General features: G+C 44.1%; 2 protein-coding genes across 2 annotated transcripts in view; one reads left to right on the top strand and one right to left on the bottom strand.

Moving 5' to 3' along the window:
• The window catches only part of LOC146980466 (endosome-associated-trafficking regulator 1-like), a 537,750-nt gene that overhangs the window by 151,337 nt on the left and 363,000 nt on the right, over positions 1-23,413 (top strand). The window lies entirely within an intron of this gene.
• Positions 13,474-23,413, bottom strand: part of LOC146980476 (NLR family CARD domain-containing protein 3-like) — a 62,393-nt gene continuing 52,453 nt past the window's right edge. Inside the window, exons 3-6 of the mRNA XM_085787898.1 lie at positions 22,597-23,315; positions 22,205-22,503; positions 21,520-22,093; positions 13,474-14,049 (exon numbers count right to left, since the gene is read on the bottom strand). Coding sequence (XP_085644024.1) covers positions 13,474-14,049; positions 21,520-22,093; positions 22,205-22,503; positions 22,597-23,315 — 2,168 coding nt within the window. The remainder of the gene's footprint in view (positions 14,050-21,519; positions 22,094-22,204; positions 22,504-22,596; positions 23,316-23,413) is intronic.

The raw sequence follows: 23,413 nt of genomic DNA, 5'->3' as shown, positions 1-23,413 counted from the left end.
TCCTGGGTGAGGGATCCCTCCTCTGTTGCTCACCCTGAGGTTTCTCCGACTTTTCCCTGTTAAAAGGGTTTTCCACGGAGCTTTTCCTCAGTCGATGTGAGGGTCTAAGGACAGAGGATGTTGTTATGATGCCATGTGAAGCCCTTTGAGACAAACTGTTTGTAAAAACGGGCTATACAAATAAAATTGCCTTGCCTTGCCTTTAAATCAAACATAATGCACATGTTTTATAAAGTGTAGAATGTGCCACAGTGCGACCGACACAGACAGTTGCTCATCCGTAGCAAAGCTTCCCGTTACAACAAACACCGGTGAAGTGTGCTAGATGAGCTTGGGTTTCTACGCAGGGCCGGCCCCTGGCATAAACACTCTATGCGGTTGTTTAGGGCCACAGCCGTTAGGTGGGGGGCCACATGATCAGAAAGGTACCGGGGTTCATCAAGTCATTTAAACATCCTGAGGTCTGCACGTGCAGCTATGAGCTTTATATGTAATGTGAAGTCAATATTCAGCTTCTTTTATCTCACATTTGAGACATTTGGTGAAAATAGAACGGCAGAATGACAACATTTATGCTCAAAAAGCAATCTTACAAAATGTCATTTTAGACTTGTTTTCTACACTTATCTATTACTGTATTCATATCCTATTTCAAGCACCAAAACAGTTCATTCTCATGACTGAAGGTGTGTTTTCACAAGGGATTTGACATTTTTCAAAAAGCAGACCTCAAATTTCCAGCATTTGGCCTAAATTATTTCTTTCTACAGTGTTCTAGGACAAACTGGCCTCAGTGTGCTTACAGCGGAGGTTCTAATATTTAGACATAAAACACTTGAGTATTGTTACATCTGCAAGTAGGCTATCTTAAAAAGATCAAAATATGTAAAAGTCGAGAAAATGGCCTCAAACCTCAGAGGGATAAACACGTCTGTATTCAGTTTTAACCAGTGATTTGGTGTTTGCGCTTAGAGTGCAGGGCCACAAACAAAAATCTTGTTTAGGGCCACCAAAATCCTAGGGCCGGCCCTGTTTCTACGCCGTGAAGGACCAGGAGAGACTGGGGCTGCACCTGGTGCAACCCCGCCGAGGCGTCACCTCAGGCGGCTTACTATCCCTGGCTTCCTATGGAAAATTCAGGTTTTGCTGCACAACTGAGCTAAGCATAGTGTCTGTTAACTCTTTCGCGACCATTGACGAGTAAACTCGTCACAGCCTGCCGAACGTTCACGACCATTGACAAGTTAACTCGTCAAAACCGTTTTTTTACAGATTACGATAATAGACACTCTGAGGTACCCTGGGTGTAGATATGGTTCCTCTGATATGTAAAACTGTTTTAAACTACAATCAAAACATAATGTTTTTTATAAACTGTGTGATCTTGGTTTTGTTTGAGTAATCGTTCTCCTTGAATGCTGCTGTGGGGACAGCGTGCAGCGCTGTGCGGCTGTCGGCTACAGTGTTGCCACTTTCTCGCTGAATCTGGCGACTTTCCAAACCCTCTTTTGACAAAAGCGACCGACGACAAATCTGGCGACTTTTTCCGGTGCTGTTACAAACGTTTCTGGTTTGGAGACTCGGATCTGAAAGTCCGTTATCACTGCTGTTTTCACGGTGCAGCGGAGCGGGGGCTGAGCAGCGGGGGCTGTGCAGCGGAGTGGGCGCTGAGCAGCGGGGGCTGTGACCGGCCACCCCCGCCCCAGAGCACTCACCGCCGGCCAGTCACACAGCAGTGTCACGGAGCTGCTGCGCTGCGGCCAGAGACCCACACCGCTGCACCGCTGCACCGCTGCTCTCCACGCTGCCACACCCCCCAGATTTACCTACAAATATATTTATTTAGCCGTAGAAATGATTTGGGAGACGCCACACTGCAGAGAACCGGTAAAATGAGCAGTTTGCCACTTGACACAAAAGTGCGTTTTTCTCTGAAACTAGAGCGGGAGCTCCGTTTTTGGAGAAACCCAGCTCTCTTCTTCTACTTCTTACTCACGAACGAAACGGCGGAAAAACTCGCCGTTTTTTCGAGGAGCACGTTGTAAAGTCACTCTTCAACCACGAGAAGACCGTTTGTTTCTAGGTGATTTACAGAGTTCGGTTCAACGTGAGAAAAAGGTAAACAAATAGCCAAAAACATGTGGTCCTGAGCTGATGTGCTGAGGAATTAGTGTGGTCGCGAAAGAGTTAATAGGCCGCCGTGCCAATCTTTGAATAATAGGAAGATTTGTGTGATTTATTATAAGCTCTTTTTTTGTTTGTTTGTTTGTTTTTACAAGTTAGACCTGTTGAGAAAATTCTTTAAATTCTGTAAAGACTGTAAAGCACCACCTGTGGTGATGTGGGCATTTGCCTGTGCTGTGCAGAGTAGGCTATAGCCTAAATAATTTTAAGTTATCGTCATAACAAGCCTATTATTTTAAATTCAGGCTTGTGTCCCACAGCATGGCATGTCCGCTGTCATACCCCCCCCCCCCGGCGTGCACCGCATACGTTCCGGGACCTGGGGACGGCTCTTCATTCCGACACACTTCGACAACCCACTGTTCCGAAACACCGCTTGTTCCGACACCCCCCCCCCCCACAGCTGTCCAATGTGCTGAACCGCGTGACGTTGTTTACACTCTGTATTGCGGCTTGTCTGTGAAACGACTGGGCAGATCTGTCCCACTTGCTTTCTCCCCGACTCCGTTGTTGGAGATCTCCACACACTAATAGAAATACAGTTTTTTCTCCCCCCTGCTCCGCTCGAGCGCGGCTGAACCCAGTTTGAGCTCACAGGGCGCGAGGCTGCTGCAGCCACCGCTGCTGCTGACAGCTGACTGAGGGAGATGCTTTGGTTGGGTTTAGGCAATGAAGAAAGGAGTTGGTTAAGTTTAGTAAAAAGACCAGGTAGAGGCTAGACAGGCCAGAAGCATAATGAACATTATATGTCATTAATATGAAGTATTTGCTTGTTTTGCAGTTAATTATGCACATGATCCGTTTGACCCCTAAAAGGAAAAAAGGATCAATGCGCACTGCGCACTGGGGGTTTCCCCCACTGGCCTTTTCGGAGTAGCGGGGTCTTTAGAAAAAATAGAAAACCCCGCTATTACGATGAATGGAAGTCTATTGTCGGAAAGGCGGGGCTTCGGAAAGGCGGGGTGTAACCCCGGGACCTGTGCCCGTCTCGTCATCCCTGAGCTGTCATATGTACTTTGCGTTCCGGCACCTTATGATTTACAAATTAAGCACCGGCGTCAACACAATCGTTTACATGACGACTAACCGGACCGGATCGGGAGTGATTTATTCGGGATTTGAATGGGACAGGATTATTTTTTGACTTTGTCATGGGACCGGGATGGGACGGGAATTTTTTTGCAGGAGCGGGACGGGACGGGATTGAAAAAACACTTCCGTGTCAGCCTCTAGTTTACACACCTGTCCACCACAGTGTCATTCTGCTTTCAACCAGCAGATGGTGCTGAAGGAAGGAAAGTTCAAATCCTTCTGATATCAAACTGTTCTGTCAAATCTTGCATAGTTCCCCTTCAACAGCTAAATGTTTAAAACACAACATTCACCACCTTCCTTCATGTGCAACTGAACATTTATCCACTGAAGAACAACAGAACAAAGGAGAGTTCCCCTCTGGACTGAGAACATGAATCAGCTGAGTGGTAGAACAAAGACGACACTCACCAGGTGAATTCAGACCCACATCCAGTCAGAGTGGCTCTTCCTTCACCTGTAGAGGAAACACAGAGAGAAGCATCAGCATCAGTCTATAATCACTTCACAGTCAAAGAGTAGAGACATTAACATGACGACAGTGAACACAACAGGAAAGACAGGAAGTAGAAAACAGGGAACTGCAAACAGGAAATGAGAGAAAGAGTGAGAAAGAGAGAAAAGCAACAGAACTTACAGACTTTCCATCAGGACTTTAACATGTGAGGACCTTCATCAGTTTGTCCTTCAGTCAGTGACAGTCGACTGGTCTCTGAGCTGCTGTCACAGCAAAGGGAAGTGGAGCGACACCACAGGAAGACCTTTCTGAGAAATCACGTGACACAACAGAGTGGACTTTGTGGTTGACACGTTGATTGTTCAAGGTTCAAGGTTCAAGGAAAACTTTATTATCCCTGAGGGGCAATTAGTTTTATAGCCAGCAGTGTCACACACAACCATCAAGACATACAATATCACAGGCAATGAGTACAACAACATGATCACCTTTTAAAATTAAAGAAGAAAGTATCTGCAGCCAGATGGAAGCTACTTAAAGGGATAATTCAGTTTTTTGTAAGTGGGGTTGTATGTGTTACGTATGGCCCCTGAGTGTAATCTACAGTAGATAATTCTGTTCTCCTCCAGTAAGCCAAAGGGCATAGTGCTAGACAGAGAAACAGGAGATAAACAGACCTGAACTAACAGCATCTTTTCACTGCAGATAAAAAGATTTTTTGTCTGTAATAAGATGAGGTGCCAACCCTCCCCACCACTTACAAGTGCACTCAAAGCACCTTATTTCATGCAACCTGCCATGTTGTGTCTGTTTTCTTATATTTTTTAATCTACCTGGTTCCTTGTTTTTATGTTGAGTGTTTTTCTGTTTACTGCTTTTACAATGTGTAATGATGAATGATGAATGTCACCATTGTGGTGGGCAGCTGCAATTCACAGTTTTACTGCAGGGACAATAACGGCCTCAGGATAATAGGGAAGAGTGCCACTTTGGAGGTGGTGATTCATTACCTTTCCCAGTGATTCATGTAGTTGAAACTTTGGCTACCCCCCCATTTTGGGGTACGCTGATTCTAAAAATAGCAATGAATCACCCTTTCCGGGTCACTTTCGGGTAACTTTTGACCGGAATGTCCTAGAGACTTGGGAGTGGTCTTAAATTGTATAGTGGGGGTAGACACCAATTAGAAGTTTGTGGGAGGTACAGTCCAAAAGTCCCCATAGGAATACATAGGTTAGGGGGTTTTCGCGATCGTGGTTCGTCGAACCACGAGGTTATAACTCTTGATAGGAGGGTTAGGTAAAATGAGATTTGCCAGTGACCCTCCCCGTCCCACCCGTCGGTTGAGACAGTTGGATAGAGGGACCAAAGGATGATCCGAAGATCGTGCACTGGCCTTCGAATTTCTCCGGAAGATCCCTCAGTGGCTACCAGAATGAGGAGTTTGATGGAGTATTTATATAATTGAAGGTTATCTAAGTCTGAGTAAATTTCCAACTAGTAGGAAAGACACCATCGGGCCAGCATTACATTGGAATTGCATTAATAAAAGTTATATTTATTATTTGTGATAAATTGTGATAATTCTAGAGATTGCGAACACATCATCAGTAGTAGACCTTGGGATCACAGGGTGTTTCGGCCATTTACAACTAGACACCCTCACTCAAGGAAGGCCCCGCCGAGGTTGATCAAATCCCGGGGTGTGTTCGATGTCCAATTCAATTTTAATTTTCTAATTTTAATGTTTAATTTTAAGCACGTCAACCCAGACCTCCAAAAGAAAGCCAAGTGTCAGCCAAAGTTCTGCCTGTTAGGAGAATCCAGGTCTCGGTGCATGCTATCAAAAAGCCCTGGGGCCTCATTTATCAAAGAGGGTGTAAAAGTCCTTTTAAATTTTCAGTACGACGGAAAGGCAAAATGTGCGTACGACCAAAAAATATACACTCTTTTCAGATCTATCAAACTCCGCGTACACACGGCTGCACGGTATTTCCCTTGATAGATCACACCGGACCTGAGAAAAGCGTGGATGAGAACACGCCTCATACCCAGCCCCCTAAACAGCCCCACACAACCATATGTGGTCAATGCAAATCAGTTACGTGCATATTAAGTAGCCATGTGCACTCTGGAAACGTGTGGAATGACGTCAGTGGAAGACGGTGAAGACAACAGACGGACGGAGAGCGGAGAAAGAAGCGGAATTTCTCTGAAAGCGAGATACACGGTAACACGGCAATATCAGTCAGAAACATCATCTTGCATTGAAAGGCTACAATAAAAACAAAAAACTCCCAAATCTAAATGAAACAGAACAGAAAGAAGAAGAATCATATTTATTCTGCCCCTTTGTTTTAGATTATGTCATAATAATTTAAAGCAGGGTTTCCACTGCCAGTTAGTATTACTTTGCACCCCTTTCCACTAACCCCCAACTGCCGTTCATTGGACGACTTTGATTTTCATCTGTGCATAGCTATATATATTAAAAAAAACAAAAAACATTGAAGTCCACCAGTCTGTGACTTTTCCTAAAATGATGTTGGGCAGCACCCATTTTTGTTAATATTATTCACACAAAAAACATCGATCATGTTTTCTCATTTGCTTTGATTTGTGCCGACATTATTGGGCTTGCTGCTTGCTTGTGTGTGTCCAGTCTGGCTACGTAACACACGCATGTCGCAGAAATTATTTTCCAGACTGGACAGACTGGTTGTGGAAGAGGTGTAGCCTACATCCAGGGGAAAAATATCAATATGATATCAAAAGAAAACGAAATTTGTTTTATAAAGCCAGTATTTAGGAGCAAACTAGTGTAAATGCACAGGGGAAAAATTGCTGTGCTTTTCATGTAAAGTGCCGACGTCAACACGTGTGCGGTGGGGGGGGGGTCATCATCACCACCACTTGCTACTTCAAACAGTGTCCGCGCTCCTCTCTCCCTCGCATACTGCAGTTCTCTGACTCTGCAGCGGCGTCGCCAATTCCTCCTGTTCTTCAAAAAGCGTGTAAATCACGGTACGCCATGGTCAGACTGGTCGTAAATTTCGGCACTTTCTCCCGACAGGTTTTGGTTTGATAGATCCCAAATTAGGCGTGTAAAAAAGCGTGTATCCACAATGATAAATGAGGCCCCTGGTGTGGTAAATGTCTAATTAGATTTCCTAATTTAAAAATTTTATTTTAATTTGTAATTTTTAATTCTAAGCCTGTAAATCCAGACCTTCTTTTCTTCTCCTTCTTCTTATTCTTCTTCATCTTCGTCGTCATCCTATTCTTCTTTTTCTTCAATCCAGAAAGTTCCCTAATTAATAAATGAGCCAGGAGGGCTCCATACTTACCACCTATCCATCTCAGATCCCATATTAGCACCGTTAGTTTACCAGAATCCAGACAAGTAGCGCCGATGACTACGTTGATTTCACTCAACCGCCGTTGCAGGAAACGTGACTAGGTAACTCAGGTTAGAAGAGACCCCTCAGAATCAGTAAACCGTTCGGTCACACCAGTCTGGTATAACGTTTTCCGGAAAACCGAAACCGAAGCATCGATCTCCTTGAACCGACTCCGAGGTGAACCTCACGGTCAGAACCCTGAGAGACCAACTAAGTCAACCCCATTGGTGCTTCGCACACTGCTCGACCCTAGGGCATGGTGCTCAGTTAAAAGGTCCTAAAGTTTAATCTCCATGACGGTGTTCCGTGCACTGCACAACGCTCGGTCATGGTAAAAGGACATGAGTTCCATACACCGCCCAACTCAAGCCTTTAAAGCAAATAAACCATGTCAGTGCCCCAAATACACCGCACGACCTCTGACATGGTATTAAGTCAAAAAGTCTTGTAAAAACCATGCCAATGCTGCAGCTAAATAAAGTGAATATTTCGTAGGGTTATCTAAACAAGGGGTTAGCCAATTAGGCATGCTCCCCCTAGTGGTTAGGTTTAGAATGAGGAGCAATGCTGCAGCTAAGTAGGGTTAGGGTTATGGGATGGCTACTTGGGCTCAAGCCCCGGATGTTTTTGCCAAAGCCCCGAATGTTTTACAGTAGGGGCAAAAAAAAATCTCAACGCGGTTTATGTCAGTCTCCCTCCGCTGACCGCCCGGGGGGGGGGGGGCGCACACTTAGCAGTGATTATGTGATCTGAAGTTACTTTATAACAGCATACCGCATTTCATCAAATAATGGCCTGTATTCAATCATTACACAAACAAAAAAAGGCCGGCCCTAAATACAAGCCGGATCAAAAAAACAACAACTCATGTGTGGACTGTCTGTGAAGACTGACGGGAGTGAAGCTGCCTCGTCCTCTGCTTCAGAGAGGGACAGCTTTGCACTGTCGGACCTGGCCTCTGCTCGGTGTCTGCAGCCCCAATGGATGTATTATAATAGATTCATGGACGAAGACGGACCGCAGCGCGCCACATGCTGTAAAAATGCGACACAAGCACATATATAACGTTAAAGCAGATATCAGCGGCACGGCCGTTTCGGTTAATGCTGTGTTCAAGGCAGGCTTTTGAAACCGTAAGTTACAGCTTCAAGTCACAACTACGACTTGGTAGCGTTCCAGGTAACCCGTAGCTCGTGTTTTTACCGTCCTGTTGTCTGTGAAAGTTCCCTATAACGGCCACTCGTAACTTCCGACCCGTGAACTCGTACCAGATCGAACTGGTATGACTTCACAGGAAGGAAAAACACAAAGTACGAGTTTCCTTGAACGCACCATGAGTTAGCAGCCCCCGCCCTTGTCAGGCATCAATTGGTCCTCGTGCTACGTCACCACATTCACGCGCATCCCTTGGCTGCACACACAGCCCTTCATGCCGTTCTCTCCCCTCATTGGATAACACTTGTATCCCACAAGGAAAATTTTCTCCTCGGGTTACAGCAGAGCAGAGTGACGGAGAGACTCGTGTTTAGGCTGAAATACTTCATGTAAGTGATTGCTGACGGAAAATAGGACTATTTAGGACTTATATTAACAAAAACATTCCACTGATATCTGCTTTAACGATGGGTTGTGAGTCCCGCTGTATTTCTAGGCTGTAAAACTGTAAACGTTTGCATTGAATACAGAGCTAACCTTAGGATCATTATTAATGTTAATATCATACAATCATTTCACCTGTTGACATAACAGGAAATGTGCTTTACATGTCGTTTTGTTGTAGGGAGCAAGGAGCAGACAGAGGAATTTATAAAACTCCGTGGTCTGAACGACAACCTCTTCACCGGGGCCAAAAACACGGCCACACTAGGATGGAGGTAACTGTTAAAGCAGAAATAAATAGCCAGTTTGTGTCAGTCCTGATGTCACTGTTCTTTAAACAGAGATGGTTGCCTAAGACACAATCTATCTGCCACATACAATGCTGTCTTGGGAGCTCTCCCCAGGAAGTTTAAACCCCATACAGACCCCTAGTCACATGACCACCCCCCCAGTTTCGGGGGCGTGGTCATGTGACTCTGGTTTCACTAGAAACCAATCACAGGACCACCCACTCTGGGTTTAAATCCCTGGGTTTCTGGCATTAGTCTCAGAACTGAAGAAGCCTCTTGGATGAGGGGTGAAACATCTTCAAGCAAGAGAAGAAGTCCAGTTGCTTTTTTTACTAAAACTCCACAAGAAGTCACTGATGAATCTTTACATATTTTTTATATGATCTTGTGTGTTTACCTTTTGTCAATACTTCTCTCTTGTTTAGAACAATCCTGGAAAAAATGGGCCTGGAGGGGAAGGTGGAGCCCCAGCAAGCAAAAAAAATATATAAAGTATGTGCAGGTTTGGATAATGATATGAAAACTACATTTGTTTTACCCAAGTTAATAAATACTTTGATAAAGGAATGTAGGCACGTCATGGCATGGTCATATAAACTTAAAAACACAGTCCTTCAATGCGTTTTGGTATCAAGCCTTCATCAGGAAGTTAAACATTCGTTTTCCTTGTTTCTTTATCACTACATAAATCCCATTCCAAAGAGCACCACAAACAGGTTTTTTTTTTTGAGTCCATGAAGCACTCCTTTTTCAAGACTTTTTAAATAAACACTTTACAGATAATTGCTGTTATTCATGTGATTGATTTCCTCTGTCTTAGGATTGCAAAGATCCAGGGACAGGGCAGGGAGTCGGCGGGAGGCCCACTGCTGCCACCTGGCCCTGGTTTGTCCTCATGGACGAGGTGTTAGGACAGCAGCCGTCCATTGCGCCGCCTGTCCTAATCGCCTCCATCCCTGAGGACACAGGAGGAGGAGGAGTCTCCGAAGCCGTTGCCTCCGGAGACCGGGTAGGCTGGGTCCTCCGAAGGCTGCAGCCCCTGAGTTGGGACACAGCTAACACACCGTCACCACAGCAACAACAGCAGCAGCAACTATCTGTCAAAGTTCCCCCAGAAACACTCAACTCTTTAGTTCATTCCGCTTTTCTGACGTGTGTGACGTCGCCGACCGCTTTAATGCTGCGTTCAAGACAACTCGGAACTGGAAATCTTTCCCGACCTCCTACATGAAAACCATAGCGATGCCGCGTTCCTAGGCAACTCTACTGAGTGGAATACGTCAACGCGGCCACCATCTTGGTCAGGGGGAAGCCGTGTCTACTTCCTGCATCAGAGGTCTATCAACCATTAACATCACCACAACTCACTGAATATTCAACCCATTTTCAAGCCGTTTGGTTTATTATAAATGTCAGACATATATTTATGATACAACAACAACAACAAAAAAAAATTGATTTTTTTTAAAATAATTTTTGTATTTATGTATTAAACATAGGCTACTCAGACACACACCCACATGCATAAACACACTGAAACATGTTGTACAGGGTCTGACTGGTCTGACTGCTGGTCAGACGTTTATATGTCTATGGTCAGAAACCCCTGACCAAGATGGCCGCCGTGTTGACGTACGCTGAGAAGCAGAAGGCGCCATCTAGTCAGTATCTATGCTTGAAAACGTGAAATCGAACGCCACGCCACCTCATGTCGGAGCTTCATCCAACCACTCGGGAAAAGTCGGAGGGAAAAAAAATCTGGTCCGTTTTCTCCGAGAATCAGTTGTCTTCTTTACAAATATAAACAGTTGGAGATATTTTGGACATTAGAGAATCATCACAACTTTGTTTGTTTCTGTGGCGAGGAGAGCTAGGCGCTCTGCGATCGGATTGTAACGTCTTTCCAGGATGTTCCACAGTTGGGCTATCTGAGGTGAGTGACTACATGCAAAAACACAAAGTTTATACTGTTTATAACCTATTGTACACACTGAATATGAGTTCAGTGTCTTTTAAGGATTCCAGTCATTTGCCATAGAGATTTGATTGTTTTTGAGTGTTTGTTGTGGTTGAAAGAATTGCCCCCATGGGTTAGCATTGTTGCTAACGTTATCCCTAGCGCCAGGTAGCCATGGTAACTCCAATTTGCCTGCATCAATTGTAGTCGCGTTTTTTGCTCCCCCCAACACTGGGTGACCATCAGGAAAACGATTTAGGGGTCAAAAATGGCTGGCATTCTCCTTTAAGTCAGTTTTGTTAATACATTTGGATGATAGATAGCCCAGGTACAGTGTTGGCAGTTAATTAAAGGTTGAATATGTAGAATATTTATTAAAAGCTATATTTAAAAAATAATAATACATCCATGGGGCGTTTTGAGGGGTACAGAATGAAAGTATTGCTTTTCCATAAAAACATTTTTTTTAGTCTGAATTCATTTTTTTTATTTTTTTGACGGGCTCGACAATGACTTTCTGTCAACGTTCTGTTTCCATTCGTACCCGTAGCCGACACGTGGCTCAACTCTCCGCTGTTTTCCTGCCTCCTCCCGGTCGGATGTGTTTGTTTCCAACCAATAATAATATAATTATAATAATAATAAAGTATTCTCTACTCTACTCTAACCAAGCCTTTTTAATAATCATTGGGTGGATAAATGGATTATCATTAGGATGGGTGTATTTGTGTAGTCTTATCTGTCATACACACGTATGTTGCAGAGCCTCCACTCTCCCTGTAACAAGCTACAAGTCATTTATTCTGCTGTTAATGACGGTAATAATAAAACAGAAGGTAAATATCCTGCTTAGTTCTCCTCCTGTCCCTAGCAACGGCCCGTTTTACCTAGCAACGGTCTGGCAATCGACTGCTGGAATTCTTCTTTTCTGTTGTTGTTCTGGTAATTCTACATAGTCAACCTAGTCAGTTTTCAGTTTTTTTCCTGAATGTGTCTAAATCTTATTGAACTTCTTGTATATTCCACAAGAGCACTGGTGACTCCCCTGTGTGCCCTCCTGTGTGTTTTGACCGAAGAACATGACACCGTCAACGACCAAGTTAGTATTAGAGTTCATGTGAAAAAACGATTCTCTTTGCTGAAGCGGCTAGCTGCCCGTTAGCTCCGTGTTAGCCATGCTAACGTAGCTCGTCTCAGACATTTACCAGACTGGGATCAAACTAATACGGTTTAACATCTAATGACCACAGTTTCATGTTAGCAGAACTGGTTTGTGAACTGGGTGATGATGTGTTAAAGGGATAGTTCAACGTTTTGGCAAATTCTCCTATTGCCGTATTCCCTATAGTCATAGCAGTAGGTTCATCACCTTTATTGGTGCATGTTGTTTTGAGATCGGCGGGGCAGAGACGTGAGCTGCCCAGTGAACACAATGGAGGTGGACGAGTTGTGACCTGCACATTCACCACGCTCTGAAATAATCATGTACAGTTATGTAACATTACGACACATGAAACAAATACTTGGAACTACTTGTGCTTTTGAAATCACTCGGCCCAGCAGCCAAAACGACTCGTACCTGCTGTCACCTGCTATAGTCAGACTTGCCAAATAAAAATCATGGTCTTCAACATGAGTTCATGTTTATTTTATATTTTATTGTGTCAGCTTGAAACCATACAACCATGTGTCGTCGAACAGGAATGTGCACAGCCAATCAAATCCCAAACAATCCATGAACCAATCAATGATCACTAATAAACGAAAATGAAGTCATGAGTGTTAATTGGCTCCAGTTTCCAAGAAACAGCAGTTATAGTAATAATTATAGAAATATATAATAAAAAACAATCAGTCTCAAAGTCAAGATAAATTTAAATCTACAAACTTCATGAACTCAGCGTCATGGTAACAGATAAAATCATTGTCTGGTAGGATTAGTAGCTGATGGTTTTTGTGCTGCTCTACATCAGCAGGAAATGTCCATCACATATAAAACTGATTCACATTGTTTTATTTGATTCAGTAAAACCACAAAGAAAAATAAATCACATGTAATTCATTCTATTCAGTGTCTCTACAACATGATGTTTGTTTCCAGTTGTGTTTCTTGTTGTGTGTGTTTAGCTGTGAGCAGCTCACAAACAGCCTGTAAAGTTGAACATGAACAGTGAATGTGTTTAAAATGTGTTTTTCTCCTCAGTGACGCTGGCGGCTCAGAGACTTTTAGCTTGGTGATATTAGGCCTCGTCCTTCATCAGCAGCTGAGTAAAAGTCACCGTGGTTTTTGTCCTGTAATAATCGACGCTTCCATCTTTAAAGGAAGAGGAAGAAGTTTACAAGAATCACTGAGAAGAGTTTAAAACATCAACTGGTTTAATCCATGAATGTGAAAACGTGAGTGAGAGACAGAGACAGAGACAGACATGTAGAGACTGAACTGTCTGTTCAACAGTGAGAAGGTTTCTGTGACAGGAGGAGACTCTGATGCACTCAACACAGACTCACTGAGGAAACAGTAGTGTAGAACCCAAACCCAGGATAGAGAGGTTGAGTGAAGGTGGTGTTGAAGGTGTAGAGGTGGATCAGTGAGTCAGAGGAGACTCTGTAGAAGGACAGAGAGCCAGCAGGACAGTCCACATACACTGCTACTCTGTTAGAGACAGAGGAGGAGGAGGAGGAGGAGGAGGAGGAGGAGGAGGAGGAGGAGGAAGAGGAGGAGGAGGAGGAGATGGAGATGTCAGTCCGTTTGTTATTGTGACAGACGTAGTAACGACCATCATAGCAGATCAGACTCCAGGACTGATCGTTCCTTCCAAACACACAGCCTCTACTGTCTCCTTTCCTTCTGATTCCTCTGTAACTCACTGATATAACAACGTCTCCTCTCCTCTCGACCTCCCAGTAGCAGCGACCAGTCAGACCAGTTGAACACAGCAGCTGAGACCACTGGTCAAATCTGTCTGGATGATCAGGATATGACTGATGCTCCTCCACCCATGTTGCCTTCCTGTTGTTGTCAGACAGTTTGATCTTTGTGTTCACTGTGTTTGTGTCGATTGTGAGTGGACAGGAATCTGATGGAGAGAACAAGACACAGCTGCAGTTATTGATCATTGATCAGTTATTGACAGTTTGATGAAGACTCATGAGGTCAGTGATGTGACAGTGTGAAGATGGTTGAATGTGCTGCTCAAAGTAAAAACAGACTTACATCTCCATGGACCTGGTGTCAAATATCGGACTCCAGCAGGCTGCACCCTGAAAGGAGGAGGGGGGTCAGAGCAGCACCTTCTCTGTCAGCATGCACACATGGACATTACATGGCTCTCACACACACACTGTTTTATCACTGTGTTCACATGGAGGCTGGTATGTCTGGATGAACACTGAGCACAGAGAAGAAGGAGCTGGAGTCTTTATCTAGTGATGATACAGAGCAGGAGGAGACCAGGAGGAAACACTTCATCATGTCTTTTCTCCATGTCATGTCACTGCAGTGTGAGACACACACTTTCACTCTCTGACTCTCAAGCTGCACAAACACACGTCACAGCAAAGAAGATGAAGACACAACAGGTGGAGCTGACCAGCCCAGATATCCCACAATGCACCAGGAAAGGCACAGGTGAAGACACGTTTGTTAGAGCTCAGTGAAACAGAGAGTTTAGTGAGAAACACTGAGTGTGAACACAACTTGTGTTTGTCTGAAGAAAACTCCCCAGGAAGCTGAAGAATGAGGCTGTGAGCAGGTTTCCACAGGAGCCACAGCCAAGGGCGTCACTTTACTTTGAAAAGTGGTGGGGACAATGACCATATGCAACCCCCCCCCCGCCTTGGAAGCCTGGACCGTGGACCCGATGGGGCTGGACTCACAGGCATTTTTTTTTTTTTTTTTTAATTCTCCGCCGGACGGTTATAGAGAGGAAAAACACAGAATATACAATATATGTCCAAAAGACTTTGTCCCGTCGTCACGACGTGAGTGAGGAAGGATGGTGGCTCAGGTTTAGTGATGAGGAAACTGTCACTGTCAGCAGCTGCTCCAAACAGACACGTTACTAACTTTATCGTCAAGGGACAGATTAGATGTTGATCTCGTTAACAGTGACTTTGCACCCGAACAGGGGCGGGGTTAGGGGATGGCTACTTGGGCTCAAGCCCCGGATGTTTTACACTAGGGGCAAAAAACATCTCAACGCAGTTTATGTCAGTCTACCGGAGCAGAGTCCAGGTACGCTCAAATTGAAAAAGAACTGTTAGCGAGTTTGTATGCATGTGAGCGTTTCCATCAATATGTGTATGGTCAATCTTTTGAAGTAGAAACTGACCATCAACCTTTAGTGTCCATCATGGCCAAACCTCTAAATGACTGTCCTGTTCGGATACAGCGCATGCTGATCAGGCTGCAAAAATACGACGTGCACATGATATACACACAAGGAAAATACATGTTCACCGCCGACACCTTGTCTAGAGCAGTGGATAAGGAGGAATGTGCCGACAGCGAGAACAGCGCAGAAATACAGGCATATGTGGACATGATTGTGACGTCTCTGCCAGTAACTGCAGACAGAACAGAACAAATACGGAGAGAGACTAATGCAGATGAAACAATGAAAGAACTCAAGCGCACAGTACAGAAAGGCTGGCCTGAAAACAAAAAGGATTGCCCGGTGCAAATACAAGACTACTGGAACTGTAGGGCAGAGCTCACAGTGGTGGATGACATAGTGTTGAAAGGGAGCAAATACGTTATTCCATCCTCACTACGTAAACAAATGCTCCAGAAGATTCACGAAGGCCACCTCGGAGAAGTCAAGTGTAAACGCAGGGCTAGAGAAGTGATGTACTGGCCCAGAATCAACTTAGATATCAGCCAGACGACAGCGTCATGTGAACTTTGTCGCACCTACAGGCCAAAACAACAAGCTGAGCCGCTGATGATGCATCCAGTGCCCCACAGACCCTACTACAAGGTTGGCACTGACCTGTTTGACTGTGATGGTAAGAGTTACATAGTGGTCACCGACTACTTCTCAAACTATCCTGAAGTTGGAGCGCTGCAGTCAACATCGAGCAAAGCAGTCATCAGCTACCTCAAGACTGTCTTCGCTAGACATGGTGTCCCATGTGAACTGTTTTCCGATAATGGGCCCCAGTTTTCTAGCTGCGAGTTTGCTGCCTTTGCTAAAGAATGGGGGTTTCAACACTCTACATCGAGTCCAACAGCTTGGCAGAAAGCTCTGTAAAGACAGTAAAAACAACTAGAAAAAACATTTCCAAGAATGGAAATGGTGTGAATGCTGAAAGCAATGCTGAATGAGCTGAAGAAATTGTTGAAAGAAAGAAAGAAAGAAAGAAAGAAAGAAAGAAAGAAAGATTGAAACAAGAGAGAAAAAAGAAAAGGACAGAAAGAAAGAAAGAAAGAAAGAAAGAAAGAAAGAAAGAAAGAAAGAAAGAAAGAAAGAAAGAAAGAAAGAAACAAACAAACAAACAAAGAAGTAAAAAGACAGAAATGGAGTGAAAGAAAGAAAGAAAGAAAGAAAGAAAGAAAGAAAGAAAGAAATGGAGTAAAAACAAAGGAAGAGAAAAGGAGTAGAAAGAAAGAAAGAAAGAATCAAACAAACAAAGAAGTAAACAAACAGAAATGGAGTTAAAGAAAGAAAGAAAGAAAGAAATGGAGTAAAAACAAAGGAAGAGAAAAGGAATAGAAAGAAAGAAAGAAACAATCAAACAAACAAAGAAGTAAAAAGACAGAAATGGAGTGAGTGAAAGAAAGAAAGAAAGAAAGAAAGAAAGAAAGAAAGAAAGAAAGAAAGAAAGCAAGAAAGAAAGGGGGATGATAGATAGAAAGAGGTAGATGGATGGATGGATGGATGGATAGAGAGGGAAGGATAGAAAAAGTTACGTAAAATACAAATGAAGGAGTAGAAGAAAGAAAGAAAGAAAAAAAGGAGACAGAGGGGTTAAAAATAGGGAGGGGGATAGATAGATAGATAGATAGATAGATAGATAGATAGATAGATAGATAGATAGATAGATAGATAGATAGATAGATAGATAGATAGATAGATAGATAGATAGATAGATAGATAGATAGGACACATGTTAAAAGCTGCATCCTATGTCCTAGGCTCCACCTGTAATTGTACTACTATTAATAGAGTTGGAAAGACTAAACGTCTGAACTTAAATTCATGAGATAAAAATTAATTGTTGGAGATGTTTACATCAAAAGTATAAAATAATTGAGAGCCTGATGAATTTGAGCTGAAAACCTGTGTGTGTGTGTGTGTGTGTGTGTGTGTGTGTGTGTGTGTCTGGGTGTGTGAGTCTGACGGTCTCTCTGTCTGTGTGTAAATGTGCAGAAAGTAAAACTGTTAAGCGCCACAGAACTCCTCTCTCCCTAATGATCTGATTGATTGGCAGCCTGCCCTCAGAAGTTACCATGGCGACTACCATGCTTACATTTTACTGTGTGGAACAGTGTTGTGTTTGTGTGTTTGTCTGTTTGTGTATGTGTGCATGTGTGACTGTGTGTGAGTGTCTGTGTGTGTCTGTCTGTGTGAGTGTGATGCCTGTGTTTGTGCGTGGACATCCTCTGTCAGTCTGGTTTATCATGTGTGTGTGTGGGGCTGTGTTTAAAAACATCTTAACGAGCGGCCAGGCTGCACCTGACCTGTTCTATTTATAGACTTTGATAACGAGCTGGCTGCTACAGCTGGACCAACTGCACACAGAGCAGAGCAGAGCAGAGAGATTTGTGCTCTGAGCAGCTTTCCAAAACAGCCCATAAAAAGAGAACCGTAACTCTTATCAGAATGTGGTCCTCCTGACCATCTGGGCAAGCAGACCTTCCTGAGCACATTGATGTGCATTAAATGTTTGTAGGGCAAAAACTTTTCTCAGGGTCGCAAGGTAGAAAAGGGGGGCATTTCTGCTTTTCTAAAAAAATCAGCTCCTACTTTTCTATTGAAGTGGATGAGCCACTGGAGCGGGTCTAGCTGGACAATTAGGCTCATAGAGACAATTCTGTAAGTCTGTCTGCTGTTTTGAACACATTAAATGAGACACAACAAGTGTGGCTACAAACCGATGAGGAAATCATGTGTCTAGAGTTTAATTTGTGGCCGTGCTGGCAATTTATCCAGAAAAAATCCTGAATGTTTTTTCGATCCCTCTCACTCTAACGATGATGTCACTCACTCTGACCCAACCCCATACACACTCATTGAAAAGTGTGAAATTTGTCAGAAATCCTCATGTGCTTTTAAAGGATTTATCTCAAAAACGGTACAAGCTATGAAAAAGTTGTAAATACAGGATGAATACATTAGAAGTTTGTCTACAGCTCAGAATTTGAATGAAGTCTCTAGCTGAAAGTATGTGGACGCTTTAAAGGCTGAAAGAAGTAAGAAGATTTGAAGAGTTTCAAGACTGTTCCAATGCATTCTCTATGGGGGAAAAAAAATCAGAAATAGTTGAATATTGCAAAAAGTATGAATAGTTGAAAAGAGAAAAGACATAGCACACCTGTCCCGAAAAGGCTGAACATTTTGATATTTGAATTGTTGAAATAGCACAAAGTATGAAGGACTAGTTACATGACGAAGAAAGGCAGAAAATGGCCGAACCGAATAACAATAGTGTGAATGCTTCCAGCATTCACACTAATGATGAAAAAAGCAGAGGACAGAGATGACTTTCAAAAAAGTTTACTGATTTACCGGAGTGCACCTTTACAGAATGGACTGTCACCAGCCCAAATGCTGATGGGTAGGCGCATTCGCTCTAACCTACCAGTAATAATAAATAATAATAAACTTTATTTATATAGCACCTTTCAAAACAAATGTTACAAGGTGCAGTAAATGACGACCTGCTGACGCCAAAAAATGCTCACAAAGTCAGAAACACAAGGGAGGAACAAAAAGTGAAACAAAAACAGCTGCATGACAGAACGGCTAAACACCTGCCTATGCTGAGGCCAGGAGACATGGTGCGTCTCAGGGACATCTCTACAGGCACATGGAGACAAAAGGGACAAGTGGAAGAGGAAGTTGCCCCACGCTCCTACAGGATCCAGACGGAGAGTGGTTTGTCTCTGAGAAGGAACCGCACGGATCTTCAACTACAGCAGACTGAAAAGGACACTACAGCTCAGGAGATGGTTCAGCAGGACACGGCTGAATCTACAGAGTCAACTAACAGTGGGACTGACCACACTGACAGTAGTCTGACAGCAGCGTCTGCGTCACCAGCTGCTGCGAGACTTTCCAGACTGTCGCCAGCTGTTGAAAGACTGTCCAGACCTGTAAGACATGTTCAGCCACCTAAAAGGCTAATCGAGAGTTGCTAAGGACGAAGAAGCAACGTGGACATTTAAGTTCATCAAAGTTAAATAAGTAAATGTATTAAAAAAAGAAAAGAAAAGAAAAGAATGTTGATGTAAATGAAAAAAGTGTGTTATGATGCTTAGAAAGTTTGCACTTTATTATTTTTCTATTGCAGGGAAAATGTTTAAATAGGAAAGTTGTTTACAAGTAAAGTTACAATGCTGATTGAAGTTATTAATAAATGCCAACGTAAAGAAAAAGCATGGCTTTGTTTTAAGGGGTAAATATCATTTCTTTTATAGGGGGAAAGATGTGATGTTATGAGTATAGTAACATGAGAACTACATTACCCAGCATGCCACAGTAGTTATGAGCATGCGTAGAAGCCCCGCCTGTACGTGAGTGGTGTACGTAGCCATGCAGGTAGCACGAGAATGTTTACTGTGTATAAGCTGTGAAGTAAATGTAAAAGACCAGCTATCACGCCTCGTCTGCTCATTCAAGATAAAGCAAGACAACACAGATCACACACACATTCAGCCACAAACACTGATTATTACACTGTTCACTACACTCACTGTCTTCTGATTGACAGCTCCAGGCCTCTGGACAGTGAGGACATCTGGATGTCACACATGTGATTGACTGTCTCCTCAACACAACAACACATCTCATCAGGACAAGACCAGGATCTCAGAGAGACTGAGCTGATTATTGATCATCAATATCTGACCAGACAGAGAGGGTTGGAGACTCTGGAAAAACGGTTCTATCTGGCCACATTTTGAAAATACAAAGTCAAAAGTCCCAGCCCCTTTCCTCAGACTTCTCTCTGAAGCCACGCCTTCACCTTTACGTGGACCTGGGTGAAGACTGTGATCACGCACGCGAGAGAGTGAGATGGCAGCTTGATTGGGCATAGGCAGAACCAGACATGAAGGCATCTGATCGGTTTTTCCTTTTCGGAGCAAAAAGCATGTATTGGTCAGAGTTTTGTCTATCCTGCAGCTGCCACAGAGGTCCGATTGTTTTTGTTCCTTTTTCTGAATAGATAATGTATTGACTACTCTCAGGATGGAAGGACCATTTCACCCAGTATAACAAAAAGTGTTTCTGAACATGATTACCAACCATAACTTTAAACCAGCAGCAGCTGAAATGTTTCCTCATCAACTCTGAAATAAAGTCTGATCAAAACATCTGGAGAGACTCAGAGCACAGCTGCCAACATCTGGTTTCATCATTGAGATCTCTTCTACTGAATATGAAACAGTGAGTTATGATGAGACACTGAAGTCATCATGAGGAGAAACTCCTGATCCCAGTAGTTCATCACTGTGACTGATGAAAGCTGCACAGCTCATGTTTGAAACACTCAGAGATTTTGGCTTCAGTATAAACTGTGTTGGGACGAGTCAGACTGAGACAGAGGACGTCAGTGGAGTGGGCGGAGCTTCACTGTGGCCTACACCACCTCTGGATATGATCTGAGTGATCACATCTGATGTTATCAATGCATCAATCACCTGAGACAGATGTTAATACCAGGTGTGACCAGGTGTGAACGGGGCCATAGAAAATGTTCCAGCTCCTCGTCCTCTACCAGATCGTGTGTGTGGCTGCAGCAGCCTCTCCATACCTGAGAGTCTCCAGTCTCCAGTCTGGATCATTCAGTCTGTCTGACAGCAGCTTCACTCCTGAGGCTCCTGGATGGTTGTAGCTCAGGTCCAGCTCTCTCAGATGGGAGGGGTTGGAGCTCAGAGCTGAGGCCAGAGAAGCACAGCCTTCCTCTGTGACCAGACATCCTGACAGACTGAACACACACAACAACACACAGGAACCCTCTGTCAACACCTGCTGCTGTGTTCAAGTGGCATCAGATAAACAGCTGGATGGATCCTCACCTGAGAGTCTCCAGTCTACAGTGTGGACTCTCCAGTCCACCAGACAGCAGCTTCACTCCTGAGTCCTGCAGGTTGTTGTTACTCAGGTCCAGGTGTCTCAGACTAGAGGACTGGGAGCTGAGGACTGAGGACATAGCTTCACAGCTTCTCTGTGAGAGGTTACAGCCGCTCAGTCTGAAGAGATGATCATGAGGAATTAAAGGAAAGAGGAATTCATTATCTGTCCTGTTGAAAAGACAGAAGTGTTTTTATGTAATGATGAATAAATTCAACTATCTCTACACTTACAGAGCTTTGTTGGAAGCTTTGACCACTGGCAGCAGCCTCAGAAGAGCCTCCTCTGAAGCAGAGTATTTCTTCAGGTCAAACTCGTCCAGATCTTCTCCTGATGACAGTAAGATGAAGACCAGAGCCGACCATTGACCAGGAGACAGTTTATCTGTGGAGAGACGTCCTGATCTCAGGGACCGTTGGATCCCCTCCACTAGAGAACGGTCATTCAGTTCATTCAGACAGTGGAACAGATTGATGCTTTTCTCTGCAGAGGGAGTCTCTTCAATCTTCTCCTTGATGTACAGAACTGCTTTCTTACAGGACCGTGAGTCACTTCCTGTCTGTGTCATCAGACCTCGTAGGAGAGTCTGATTGGTCTCCAGTGAAAGACCCAGGAGGAAGCGGAGGAACAAGTCCAGGTGTCCATTTGGACTCTGTAAGGCCTCGTCCACAGCGCTCTGGTAGAAGTTTGTCTCTGCAGATTTGACTCCTGTTGTTTCAGTCTTCTTGGAGGTTGTTTGTTGTTGTGACATCAGGTTGAGTCCAGAGTTGATGAAGGTCAGATGGACATGAAGAGCAGCCAGAAACTCCTGAACACTCAGATGGACGAAGCAGAACACCTTGTCCTGGTACAGGCCGCTCTCCTCTTTAAAGATCTGTGTGAACACTCCTGAGTACACTGAGGCTGCTCTGATATCGATGCCACACTCTGTCAGGTCTGATTCATAGAAGATCAGGTTTCCTTTCTGCAGCTGCTCAAAAGCCAGTTTTCCCAGAAACTCAATCATCTCCCTGCTCTCTGGACTCCAGTGTGGATCTGTCTCAGCTCCTCCATCATACTTGACCTTCTTCAGTTTCAGATGAACCACCAGGAAGTGGATGTACATCTCAGTCAGGGTCTTGGGCAGCTCTCCTCCCTCTCTGGTCTTCAACAGCTTCTCCAGAACTGTAGCAGTGATCCAGCAGAAGACTGGGATGTGGCACATGATGTGGAGGCTTCGTGAGGTCTTGATGTGGGAGATGATCTCTCTGGCCTGCTGCTCATCTCTGAACCTCTTCCTGAAGTACTCCTCCTTCTGTGGGTCAGTGAAACCTCTGACCTCTGTCACCATGTCAACACACTGAGTAGGGATCTGATTGGCTGCTGCAGGTCGTGTGGTTATCCAGAGGCGAGCAGAGGGAAGCAGCTTCCCCCTGATGAGGTTGGTCAGCAGCACGTTGACTGAGGTGGACTCGGTCACATCAGTCAGGATCTCAGTGTTGTGGAAGTCCAGAGGAAGTCGACACTCGTCCAGACCGTCAAAGATGAAGACGACCTGGAACTGATCAAAGCTGCAGATTCCTGCTTCTTTGGTTTCAGAGAAGAAGTGATGAACAAGTTCCACCAAGCTGAACTTTTTCTCTTTCAGCACATTCAGCTCTCTGAAGGTGAAGGGAAATGTGAAGTGTATGTCCTGGTTGTCTTTGTCTTCAGCCCAGTCCAGAGTGAATTTCTGTGTTAAGACTGTTTTCCCAATGCCAGCCACTCCCTTTGTCATCACTCTTCTGATTGGTCGGTCTCTTCCAGGTGGGGCTTTAAAGATGTCTTCTTGTCTGATGGTTGTTTCTGGTCTGTCTGGTTTCCTGGATGCTGTTTCAATCTGTCTGACCTCATGTTCATCATTGACCCCTCCAGCCCCTCCCTCTGTGATGTAGAGCTCTGTGTAGATCTGGTTCAGAAGGGTTTGGTGTCCTGCTTTAGAGATCCCCTCAAACACACACTGGAACTTCTTCTTCAGGGCAGATTTGATTTGACGTCGACAAACTGGAGCAAAATATTCTGAATGAAAACACAAGAAATCAGACCAATAAGAAAATATAACATGATAATTCCTCTAAATAACGACTTTATGAACACGTTTCCCTCCATGTGTTGAT

This window comes from Trachurus japonicus, chromosome 9 (genome assembly GCF_045865225.1).
Source record: "Trachurus japonicus isolate A0001 chromosome 9, Traja_1.0".
Taxonomy (NCBI): Eukaryota; Metazoa; Chordata; class Actinopteri; order Carangiformes; family Carangidae; genus Trachurus; species Trachurus japonicus.
Note: the sequence above shows the minus strand (reverse complement) of the source record. Positions and strands in the feature narration are given on the sequence as shown.